The 12,987-nt window shown below is 47.7% G+C and overlaps 1 protein-coding gene across 3 annotated transcripts in view; it reads left to right on the forward strand.

The window, feature by feature from the left end:
• The window catches only part of LOC105185727 (trace amine-associated receptor 9), an 87,076-nt gene that overhangs the window by 55,541 nt on the left and 18,548 nt on the right, over window positions 1–12,987 (forward strand). For all 3 annotated transcript variants that reach the window (XM_025303621.1, XM_025303622.1, XM_025303623.1), the window contains one exon: window positions 443–590. In XM_025303621.1, the coding sequence (XP_025159406.1) occupies window positions 443–590 (148 nt within the window). The remainder of the gene's footprint in view (window positions 1–442; window positions 591–12,987) is intronic.

Raw genomic sequence — 12,987 nt, forward strand, 5'->3', positions numbered from 1 at the left:
AGAGCTCGAAATCATTTAAATCCGCTCGATGTCGAGTTAATTCGCAGGTTTTTCTGAACCTGAGTTCTCGCTGAGTCCGCGAGAGAGGCTCGCCGTTCTGTCGCCGGCTGAACGAAGTGTTGGGAATCCTGAGCTGTGTGACAACCGTAACGCGGCGAAATAGCGAGGAAAGAAGAGGAGCTTGAAGCTCCAGCGAATGCATCGCGATATACTTCCTGTCGCGATATAAATACGGATAAGCGTTTCGATCGGACGCTGATAAACTTGGCGCGCGTATCGAGTTTCATTCGCGGTCGGTTTTGCGGAATGTAACTCATCGCGTCCGCGCGACATCGTCTTCTTCGCAGCGGTACTTTGTACGTTTGACCGGGTTCGCGCTCGCGCACGTTAATTGCCGGGCCTGCGGGCCGGAAAATGCTCTTTATCCTGTCTCCCCTTTCAGGATCCTCGCGTGTTGCTGTTTTTATTTCCCGACGACGATGGTGCTGATGTACTGCTACGGCTCGGCCTTCCACGTTAACAAACTGCGCTTGAAGAGGGTGGTGTGCGTGAACACGCCTGAGGTCGTTAGCGGCGGACATATAGAGAGGGTAAGTCGCAGGTTGATTCGCTTTGAATACGCTCGAATGTCGAATACGAGAGTCGGGGTTCGTTTGGCAGCAGGTGTGTTGATAAAGCGACTCCCCGTGAGTCGTGAAAAACGTAAGCGGGGCAGACTCCGACTAGAAATTTTGATCAGGTTCACCTAGCATTGATAAGGACCCAACAGAGTGAATGAAAGGCAATCCTAAGTAAGTCAGTCCTTATAATGTCCTAACGACAAATGAGGAGTAAGGAAGACCTTTATAAGGTTATATTTATAAGGTTATAACGATTGGGTTCACATTAGGACCTTAATGTACCAACCTGGTGTATGATATAATACTGTTCAGTTAATCAGGTCCTTGTCGGGATCTTATTCACTGTACCTAATATGATTTATTGTATTATCAAGTTTTAACGAAACAACTTTTGGATGTAATTTCCAAATATAAAGATGTTTGCATTGAGATAACACTTCAGATCACTTGAATATATTAGTAAAATGCCATAGAAACTATCCTTCTTTTAGCAGTCAATAAATAGTCGTAAAATTAACGTGACAAGCAACTTTTCTCTTTGACACTACTTTATGTCTTGACACCTTGTGTTGATACTTTACGATCTTATGATATTCATTTTATGTTTCTTTCCCGAGACATTTTACAAGTATGCTCGAGCGATCTAAAATACTATTTCATGCAAATATCTTTTTATTTGGAAATTACATGAAAGAATTCTCAGCGTGTCATTTCTTATTTCCAATGTCATCACCCAATATAGTCGTGGCGAGTAATCAATAAGGACCTGACTATGAATCCTTACTAAGATCTTGATATCCACGCTGCGTTACATGACTTACTAGAACCCGGTAGTATTACCTTATTGGGATGTCCAAATGAGGTCCAAACGAGGTTAACCTGATCAGGACCACGGGATAAATTTCTAGTCGGGACGTTGTGTCATCGGCGATTGGTTGGGAGATCCGCGGGTGGTGATAATCACGCAACGATGCGTTTTCGAGGCCGAGCCACGGCGAATTAGATATTAACCACCGCATTTTGCATTCGACGCTCGGAAGAAGACGCGATGCGATCTACGTGACGCGCGGGGGAAGATTGGGGAAAACAGAGAACGCTGCGCGTGTCATGAAACTATTTAGGAGAAACCGGAAAAGGAAAAAGCAAACGCAAAGTTTCCTGCGTAACACGTGTGTACTTCACTTGGCGAGTGTGTTTGTTTCGTTGCGTATCCTATTGTCGCGCATTCTACGGTCGAACATGTCGTAAATGTTTTCGCGATTTCGGCGGTCGTTTTCGACGATGTGCGCATTTGCGCGAACATTGTCGCTAAGTCGGCCGATGATCGAAGGGAAATAACTTGCGGCTTGACTCTCGACGGTGTTGAAACTGTGTTAAAACCGGGAAAAGCGAGCGTGAATACTTTGTCCCTCATCTTGTTTTCTTCACGGCCGGTCGCTGCACCGCCGCTTTCATCGGCGGCGCAGCCGCTCGAGGCTCGCAATCCCGGCGTGCAAATTGCGCAACGAAATTATAACGCTCGCGAGCGGTAAGTGTACCGAAGAAATTCACGCGAAAGTTTTTACGCACCGGCAAATGCCGCGGTGCGCAGCTCGCGGGAGCAGGAGATAGAAAAGTCCTCGACTAGCTTCCTGTGTTGTTGAGTAGACTCTGTCTGTCTGCTGAAACACCGGAGATATTCACGCGGGTGGAGATTCCACGGGACGAGAAGCGAGCGCGATTTCGAGGACAGCTGACACGAGGAAAAATCGAATAATCGTGCCACCGATATATCCCCGTTGGAGTAGAGATGCCAAATAGTCGTTTCGAGGTCACGGAGAGACTCCGCCAAAGGCGCTTTGAGAATATCGCGAGGAGGAGGAGGAGAAGGAGGAGGAGGAGGAGGAGGAGGAGGAGCGGCGGCGGCGGAGGGAATGCGGGGAGGGATAGCGTGAAAGTGCTCCCAAAGCTATAGGTTGCCCGGTTACAACGTGCAGACGGGACTAATGAAAATCTAATGGCTCGCGCTATCCGGCCGATATTAATTCCTCCTTATCATGCGCGATATATTTTTAACGAAGCGCGGCTTAACGGAACTCGACGATCCCGCGATGATGTTTCCGCGGCGGAATACTCCGCGTATCGCAGAGGGCATATCGCCAGTAATTGGGAGAATCCGGCTTATTGAAAAATACTCAAGAGAAATACCGCCGTCAATAATTATCGAATATCCCGAAAGCGGCAGCCGTGATCCTTTCACGTGCTTCCACGTGCCGTACGATTAATTACGAGAATCCTGCCGTGTACGGCTCTCGCTCTCTATTCCTCGGAGTGGAATCCTCGTATTGCGAACGACTCGTCGCGCAATCTCTATCTCCGAAATCCGTATCTCGTAGCAAGCGTCCCGAATACGCGAGACGATAGATCGCTGTCGTCGATCTGCGATGACTGTTAGTCCCCGGGCGCCGTTGAAATGACCGCAGGGAGCCGGCCGATATCCGTGAAAGCCCGAGAAAGACGCGCAGCTTGCGGCGATAGAGTCCGCACTGCTGGTGGCTCCTTGGTGGCTCCCGATATCTTCGGCATTGCCGGACAGAGGACAACCGTCCGAAGCAAGATGGATGATCCGAACGCGACCAAGCCGACGTCGCTTGAATTCGCCGCCGCCGCCGCCGCCGCGATGCATTGAATTCATCCACGATAACGAGCTCCTGAGGTCGCCCTCGCTGGCGTAAACGTACCTACGCGATCAGACATTGAACGATCGTGGCGGTGCCTCCTATCCGGTTAGGATAGCAATTTAGCAATCCCGGAAAGTAGTCGCGAAAGCCGGGCAATAAGCGCCACGTAGAATGCAAACGCGCCCGTTGCCGTCCGTTGTTCTCCGGACAAACGGGATTCGTGGAATCGCCGAGTATTCGAGGGTCGGACGGGAATGGAGGGTGAGAGGAGGATGGATGAGAGCGTTGCCGAACGAACGATTGATCGGGCGAGTGTTTCGAAAATAATTGGTCCCACGGGCAGGTATCGGCCGGTGATGTCGACGATCAATCTTGTCCCGCGCTTGCATACCTCTTGAGCCTGAAATTCTTAAATTTGCATCCGGCATATTCGCCGGCCATTAAGAACGCAAAACTCCGAAGGTCGCGAACCGTCTTTTACAACCCGTCGACTTTCAATTTCACATAAATAAGTACCCCGGAAGAGGCACTCTCCGGTAAGTATCAGGCTTCCTCTCGGCCGAAAGCGTGCGCAACTCGGATCTTAAAGGGTATATATGTAAGTACATACGTGTGTGTGTGTGTATGTGTGAGAGACGCGCGCTCGCCGGAGAGAATCTCCTTACAAACCCGCTATTAGGGTCTCCATTATAAACGCTTTCAATTTGTAGAGTAGCAGCGAGCAAAAATGCGAAGTGATGCTCTCCGCGGTGAGAAGCGGGCGAAAAAAGATAGAGGTAGAGAGAGAGAGAGTGAGAGAGAGAGAGAGAGAGAGAGAGAGAGAGAGAGAGAGAGAGAGAAAGTGAGAAGAGAAGGCGGGAAGAGATAAGAAAAGGAAAAGAAAAGAGAAAAAAGAGGAGAAAGGAAGGAAACGACGTAGGAAAATATCCCCGTGAATGGGCGCGCCGCTGAAAATATACATCGAGAAATGGATCGCGCATTATAGGCTTCGCCGCGTTCACCCTCGGGAGTCATGCGAGAATCCTGACCCGGTTTAAGTAACCCTATTCTAAAAGCTTCCTCCCCTTAATTCCGCTCTAAAAACGTACCTTACGTCTTGGCAAATTTTGGCAAGCTCTTCGCGCACGAGAGAGAGAGAGAGAGAGAGAGAGAGAGAGAGAGAGAGAGCTGACACGCTCTTTGGCTTCTTCCAATCCCGCCGACCTCTCCCGCGTCCACCAGCGTGACGCCTTCGTGGTCGAACCACCACCACCACCACCACCCTCCTTCAAGATGTGCGTCCCAGTTTTCGCGGCAAACAATATTTTTCTTCTTGTGCCCCCGCGTCACCCCTTTCCCGGCGCTCGTTTCCCCATCCCGTTTCCAGGAAATCGCATTTATCTTGACATTAGCCAGACCCATCTTGCAAGGAGGCCAGAGAATTCCGACCTTGTTCCCACTGGGTGCACTTGCTTATTTCTCTCTTTTTTCCCTCTCCCTCCTTTCCCACTCCAATTCTTTGTCCCCCTCTCTCGCGCCGTGTCGCCTCGTTCCGTCGCTCTCGTATTTAGCAGTCTCACGCCATCGACAAGCAGCACGAAAAAGCAGAGGGAGATAAAGGAAAGCTCTTCTATCCGAGTCGACGAAGTTACTTCCGCTAATGTGTCCGTGTAAAAGCGCGAATGTAAAGGAGAAAAAAAAGAAGAGGATAATGGATTAGATATGCGCACGGTTACATCCGTGCTGATTAATTTGTTGTTTGCACAGTGTGCGCCAGCTTTTTATTTGACTTTCCCTCGGTGGAAAATTGGATGGGAAAATGATCTCGCCTTTTCTTCTCGTAGTTGTGCGATATTCCATGCGACGTGTCTGAAGCCAAACGAGGAGCACGATTCGTTGGCTTCTCGCATCCCCTCGATGCCACGTTCGCTACGTTTACGAATCTTGGCAAGCGAAAAACTTGCCTTTTTCGGGAACTCTCGTGATCGACAAGAGCGAATTTTCAGGTAACTCGGCCTCGGCCGGGGCTGAAACAGGATGTACTCGGATTGATTGTTGCGCGACAGCGTTCTGCGCGCAATCGCTTTTCAATCAGACACACCGAGGGCGAACGTTTGCATACGCAAACTTCGGCCGATCCTGACGAGAGGTCCATCAGGGGTAATGAAAACGAGAGTTCCTGAAAACTTTCAGACCGGGGGTGATTTTCGTCCGGAGCGTCGAACGGCGAACGAGAATCTCTCAAAATCTCCAGCAAACTAACTTTGCGCGCCCAATAATCCCACCTCGTTGCTGTCTACGTCCAGACTCCTCGGTCCCGGTTTCGACGTCGTAAGTCGTCTCGTCGATTCTCCAGGGCTCTGTCGTGAAGCCGGGCGTTTAAGACTTGAGTAAATCGGGAAAATTAAAGGCGCGCCGATTAAGTCAATCAGAAAGGCCGGGAGAGCGTTTCCCGCAGAAACTTGCGCCGTTTCTTCCCGACAAACGGTCCGTTCAATGACAAGCCCCAAGTGGTCCATCCACCTTGATTTGTGTGCCGTTTCATCGGCTCTATATAGCTACAGACACCCTGCGGAGACACTTTGGCTTCCAAAGGGATAAGAAAGCGCGGCATAATCCGCGCGCGCGAATAATTTATTTCCGCCTCAAGTCGTTAATTAGAAGGTCGCGCGGCGCACAAAGCGGTCGGGACGAATGACGAGCTCTCTCGGGTGTGTCTGTACCGTGAAAAATCGAGCCCGCAAATTGATCAAAGAGAGAGAGAGAGAGAGAGAACCCGTCGACGGACGGAGAAAAGCCCGAGTCACCCTGTGGCGACGTCGCCTTCGCGCCAGATTCGGGCCAGATATCCTTCGCGCGGCGTCTCGGCATTTAAACGCGGACTTAAAAAAAACCAATATCAGGGATCGTCCTTTACCCTAATCCTTTATCCTAATCTACCTTTCGGGAGGAGCGCACGGAAAAATCACCCTCCTCGGGGCGGGAGAGCACAAGCTTAATCGCGATAAATCATCTCGCCAACGTGATCATTAACCCAGTTTAGGCTGCGGCCGGCTCTGAAGCGCTCGCGCCGCTATTTACGCTATGCTGTCGTGTCGCCGAGAAATTTTACTCTCGCGCGTCTTCCTTTCGGGCTATTCCCGTGGCGAGGCGCATTAGCATCGCCTGGGCCGATAAATTCCTGGACCACGGCGACCATGCGTCGTTATAACGAAGCGGCCGGCCGGGACAAGGCGTAGAAAATGCGGCGCGCGGCAAGGAGAGAAGCGCTCTGGCGAGAAACCGCCCCGGCAGGACACGACTCCGTCCGTCGTCGCAGGACCTCGGCGTGCGCTCGCGCGCATTACCGTGCGCATTAAGGCGCGCGTCCGTTTCCGTGCCCCGTCGCGAAACGCCCCGTATAATCGGTCGAGAATCCGCGGATCGTTAAGCTCCCACCATTTCCCAACCCCCAAGCTCCCTGTCGCCCTTCCTCTCCCCCTTCCTCTCGTTCCCGGCAGCTCGTATATTGCCAGGGTAGGCAGGATCTCGAGACAAAATGGGTTAAGTGCGCGACACGGTGGCAGAACGGGGAATTGCAGGGCGGCGAGGACGAGGACGAGGGCGAGTCCTGACGACGAGTCCCGGTCGCGGCGCCCACTTCCCGTGGGCGGCGCGACCGTGCTTTGTGTCATGGTCAACGTCCACCGTCCGTTGTCCGAGCGAGCGAGTTTATGATATTAATGAATCAGCCGGGCCGATTATGCGAGCCATGAGAGATATTTTAACACATTGCATGCGGGTATATTTCGCCGCGGACTTACGCGTGTAGCGGGCGTTCTTTTCGCGTGAATTTCGCGGGAGTTTGGTCATTCAGTAAAATCGCAATCAATCGATAACTACGTCGTTTTACTCAACGAAACTTTTTTTTATTTTACACTTAAATATATGCTCTACGATTATTCGAAAAAAAAAAAAAACGACATTTTTTTTTTAATAAGTAAATATAGAATAGTGAAGTAAAAATCGTTGCCTAGCAACACAAACGCCGTACGCACTTACAATGCCCATCGTATTTATACGAACCCCGTTCTCCAGCGCAAATCTACTAAATACGTACTTTTACGTGATCCGCGCTCTAGTGACAGACTGCAAAAAACGTGAAACTACGTTTCCCGCATGCAATGTGTTAAACGCGCCTCGGAATGGCGCGAGCGAGGACGGACGAGTCTTTCGGGGAGGGAGTGCAGGGGGGGTTATTGCGATTGTTTGTTGTCGTTACCAGCGGTCCCTCGCGTTGGCTCGTCATCGGAATTGCCGAGAGAGCTTGCAGAGAGAGAGAGAGAGAGAGAGATTAACCGTGCACCGCGAGTTGACTCGCAAATTCGCATCTGCGGCTCGAAGAATCGAAACGGGGAAACTATATCGAGATCAAGCGCCGAGCAGATAATTTCGCGGCAAAATTATTCATCGCCGCGCAACCTGCGACAGTGTTGGCGAGATATCGATGAATAAAGTTGCAGGACTCGAATTTAAAGAGAACTCATTTTTCTGGAAAAGAACGCACCGTCGTCGTCGTATCTTTACGCGTCGCGGAGTATTCGATTACGAAGGTCACAACGGATGAATGGAAAAACGCAGCGCGTCTCTCTCGTCGCGAATTCGCGTTGTAAATGTGGAAAGAGCTGTAAGGGAATAAAAAAGGGTATCGCGCCATCGTTACTCGGCCTTATCTCTCCCGTAACGTCAGGTGGCGCATGCTCGCTTTTTCTTTTCCTTTTACCGTAATATTTCCCGAACCTGTTGTCAGTTGCCGCTGCAGTTGGTTACGTCGGTGGGGAAAATTCGTTGAGGATGCCGCGAGACACAGCGCGGGGTTAACGACGTTTTCATCGACACGTACATATTTGTCGCGCTGTTACGTCGATAAACATGCGCCGTACGGGTGTTGTACTAAAGAGAGTTCGCGCCGCGTTGCGCTCGCGTCTATCTACTTGTGCTTCCCTTTCCCCGCGCGGATAACGCACCGAGTTTAATTCTTTAACGTCCGACTCTTTTTATAAGTGTTTTAAGAATAAAATTTGAGTTTTTCTGAACTGAGACTATAAGTAGTGATAACCGAAAAAAAATATCAGAATTTTATATTTACGTAAAACTACCTTTCCAAGCAGAAAGTACTCGCGGGAGCGAAAAATACGCCTGATCGGTAAAATTTTTGTTTAGTTTTAATAATTTTATATCATACCTAACGGTTGTGGGAAAATGTTTCCTCGAAACATAAAACTCATATTCAGAACTTGATCTTTATTTACCCGGAATGGAATTGCATAAAGCAGCAGAGAGATACAGAGGGGAATTTTACAGGTTTTGCAATTGTAATTATCTTTGTCCTGCTTTGTTTCCCTTTCGAGCTGCACAATTGACAACGTTTTTCACTGTTTTCCTTATATTGAAGATTAATTCTATCTGGTTCACGTTTTTTTAGAAAACTTGGTTATTTTAATTCTTTAAGTTTGAACAATAAACTTTATAAGAGGGAACAGTTTTTTAAACAAACAAAGTATAGTTATTTTAAGGAAAAATGTTAAAGAAAATTAATATTTATCTGATGTCCAAGTCTTGAAAATTCATCCGTCGATGAGTAAAAGATCCTTGGTATAATCTTGTTTTCGTTGACGGATTCAGCTTCATAAGAGAAGTTTCTCAAGCCTCAGTGTAATTTCTTGAAGACTAGGATGAACTTTTAGGGGATGAATTTGATTCCGTCTTAGTCTGAGTCTAGTTTTTTTATTAAAAAAAAAAAGAAAACTTTAGAATCTGTAAAATAGAAATAAATTAGTGAAATTTTTATATTTGATGAAATAAATTTAGTTTCAAAGAGTAACTTTCTCCTCTCCTATCGTAGGAGTTCGTATATGAGGAATTCTCAATTTTGTAAGAACAAACCTTTTCCCTTCGTGGGAAATTTCGATATGTTTAAAGATGAATAAATATCTTTTCTCCCATCGTAGGAAATTTCGTTAATTTAACTGTTTTCGTCTCTCTCTTCGTGGAAGTATCGATCAAAGGTTTCAAAATGTTCGCCTCGTTTATAAAACTTACGCTAATAACCTTAATAATTCTGTTTCTGATAAATCTATGCTGTTGCGTACGAGCTCGGAAAGGAAAGAATGAACTTCTGTAAACAAGAAAGTTGACATTCGCCTTGCGTTGCCTCGAAACAGACTATTGTTATAGTTGTATATACGAGATATTATATATACGAGATATTGTTAAAAAAAATATGATTTTGCGACTCGTTTAATTATTCGATTTTACCGAATTTTTAAGAAAGGTTTTCGAACACCTTAACAGGCATGTGCTTGCTGTAACACTTATATTCTATTCATTTATAGTGCACTTCTAGATGTTAGTAACAATGCTAACTATGCCTACTTGGAATTTGACAAAACATGTTATCATTAAAACTGTTATCATAAAAACAGACTAAACCGAATCTACATACAATCTATACACCATTTACCAGAAGAAGAATTCACCTTTACAGTGCAGATGCAAAGAAAACGAAAATATCTCCTTTTTTCACTAAGTTATGGATTCTGAAATGCGTTTCTGGTAACTATTGTTACCAGTAGGCGTTAAAGGGTTTAAAGCGATGATCGCGCGGTGACTTTTGCAAAATGACAGAACAATGCGTCGCCCCTCGAGCCGACGAAGCGTCCTCGCAACTGCGAGTACACATCTTCGCCGGTAAGCGAGGAAAGTTGTCGGAAGATCCGAATTAATCAATTTCGGAGGAGAGCAGAGTTTTGTATAATTTCGAGCCGCGGCGGCTCCCGAGCGCTTCCTTCGCGCCGTCAGCGCGAGAATAAATCTTCATTAAAATGAAATAGAACTCGCCCCGTACACCCGAGTGCTCTTTTATTTCGCGCGTAGCGTCGCCGCAACCCATTTTGCCTTACGGGCAACAACTTTTCAGCGGTTTTCCAACTTTCGAAATCAAGCGCATTATATCGCAAGCACCGTCAGATCGCGCGTCCCCTTATATCCTCGCGCGCTGCTGCTTCATCGTCCGTCGCGCAGCTGCTCGATCAATCGACGCGGCCGAGCTCGAGGCTGCACGGAAAAAAATCGCGAGTCGTTTCGTGCTTGTTCTCGAGAGGAAACTTTGTTCGCGCGCGACGGCCGCCTATCGTTAATGGAAAACGCCGGTGCCGGCTTATTTATAAGTAACTCGGCATCCGGCTGTATCTACATCACTCTGTGTCTGCTTTTTTCCTTTTTTCTTTTTTTTCTTTTTTTTTTTACGGTACGCGGTCTCTCGATGTAGGTCAATGGATGCGGGAATGTCTCCTGAAGGTATTCTCCGTCGATGTGTGCGATCTCGTGCGACGAAGAGAATGATGCGGAGAACGTTTCTATTTACTCACCGGAGAGAAAGAGACCAAAACGAGCGTAGTATCTGAGTCGGACATGAAATGGATACATGTAATCGATCAACACGTTGTCTTCCGTCCCGCCCCTCCCCCCTTTTCACTCTTTCTCTCCCTCCCTCGCGAGTGAACTACGGCGATCTCATCGCGTCCTCGAGATAAATCTATCACCACGCGAGCTAATAACGTCGTGTGAATTTCGTCAGACGTGCGACGTATGCAAGATTCGAAAGTTAAAAGAGTCCTTCCGACAGCGAGACGACTTTGCGCCGTTCGACACGTGAGACTCGCGCGTCGTAAGAAGAAAATTATTACACCGGTCGTAGAGCCGATCGTATTATTCTTGCAGCTGCGACGATAACTTTTTCGATAGCTTCCGGCGCTCGATGCGACTCTCACATATGCGGGGTTCTTATTTCCCGGACGTTACTGGACATCGCGTGCAGTTATCAAGTCGACCGAAGCCACAGCTTCCTCGAAATGCGCGCCGGCGGAAGAAGCGAATTTCACCGATAATAGGTTTTAGCGGGCTAAAAGCGAGCGGTAAACGCTACAGTTAAGGCAAGCGGACTCATCTGCTGTTTTATCAGCGAGATGCATCCAAATCTCCCTTCGCGAGCGAGTCTACAACGGGACGGAGAAACGAGAAATGCGATCGATCTCGTTCAGCTTCGCTACATTCAGCTTCTGTGCGACCAAAGTTTATCCAATTTTAAATAATCCATCATTCCAATCTCTAGACAATTTTCTTCTCCAGTTTGAAACAACAACAAAGACGGCGACCTCGTTACTGTTACGATAGAAGCTACGACGATGGAAAAAGAACACAAGCTGTCGCGACCGCGACTGTTAGAAAGAGAGAGAGACAGAGAGTTAGAGTTATATTTATTTACACTCCGGGGTAGAGCCCCATAGAGAATACAGTGTTATACATAATATCTGGTCTCATTCTCTAAGTAGTGAAAAACGTATAATAATCAGTAATCCGTGGCTACTCCTTCCTAGAGGTATGTAACTTGAATTTGTGCGAGCATGGATAAAACATCACTTTCATCAATATAAGATCATTCCAATTTCAATTACGCCAAGCAGCCCGCAACATGTAAACATGCAGAGTGCATGTGTCCCAATATGAAGCGGACTGAAAACGCCTGTGATTCCCATCAATGAATGACGCTCTCCACACGGCCGATATGCTCAGTCAAGTTTTATAGTTTATAATGTATATTTTATCTTTTACCAATTTACTATTTTACTAATTTTACTCCACCCATAATTCATCAACCTTTTCTACTCGCCGCTGCACTCATGCAGTCTAAATTTTTCAATATGAAAGCAATCCGTGTACATATGCGTATCTAAAAATCACTAATCATATCTGAAAATCAATACCAATATGGAAGCAAATCCATATGCATATCTAAATATCATACAAACAGAGAGAGAGAGAGAGAGAGAGAGAGAGAGAGAGAGAGAGAGAGAGAGAGAGAGAGAGAGAGAGAGAGAGAGCATCTCAAAAGGAGAACTTACCGCAGTTGTCTGCTTCGAATCGTCAATAAGAGCGCAACATGCACGAGATTGTTTTTCACTTCATGTCTCTACGTCACTTCGTTCGCGATTGTAGCCCGTTGAAGTTGCGACACGCCTGTTCAGATCCCCATTAAACGACTGAGCGAAGCTCACAGTTCCTCGTAGCTAAGCTAACGCAACGCGTAAGCTGCTGAGCACCCCTAAGCGCGCTGCGAGCACAGGAGTGCGAGCGCAGGAGCGCCAAGGACGCGACAGTGGAACGATCGGCCTTGCAGCCGGACGATCCTGTCGCACAACACGTGCGTGGGGACCAGCGGCTTGCGTGGGTGCGCGATGTAAACAAACAAAAGCCGGGGCGTGTGACGGAATGCGATGGATCTGTTCGCGCATCCGGGGAGAGAGGCGCGATAAATGTCCTATTGTCTCCGTCCGCGACGCCGCCTCGGGCCGAGATCGAGCGCGCAGCTCGATGCGGACGTCAGTAACTCCGTTTCTGGGAGCCGCAGCGCGACTTGAGACAAAAACTGCCGTAAAGCGCGGTCGTTCTTCGGACAAATGGGGATCAATTAGTGAGAACGGAGATTACCCTGATAGAAATGATCAGTCGTGCTTTCGTACTGAGGGGAAGAGAATGAATCTATGGAAATAAATCTATGTAAAATGAGGAACTTCGGCTTGAATTTTGAAGCACTGATCTTCTGTTCTGCGACAAATATTATAAGGGGACTTTTGGTGGCATGTGTGTAAATTGATGCAATTTGTTCTTTCCGTGAAATTACACAAAGG

This window comes from Harpegnathos saltator, unplaced genomic scaffold, assembly GCF_003227715.2.
Source record: "Harpegnathos saltator strain DR-91 unplaced genomic scaffold, Hsal_v8.6 scaffold56, whole genome shotgun sequence".
In the NCBI taxonomy this organism is placed as follows: domain Eukaryota; kingdom Metazoa; phylum Arthropoda; class Insecta; order Hymenoptera; family Formicidae; genus Harpegnathos; species Harpegnathos saltator.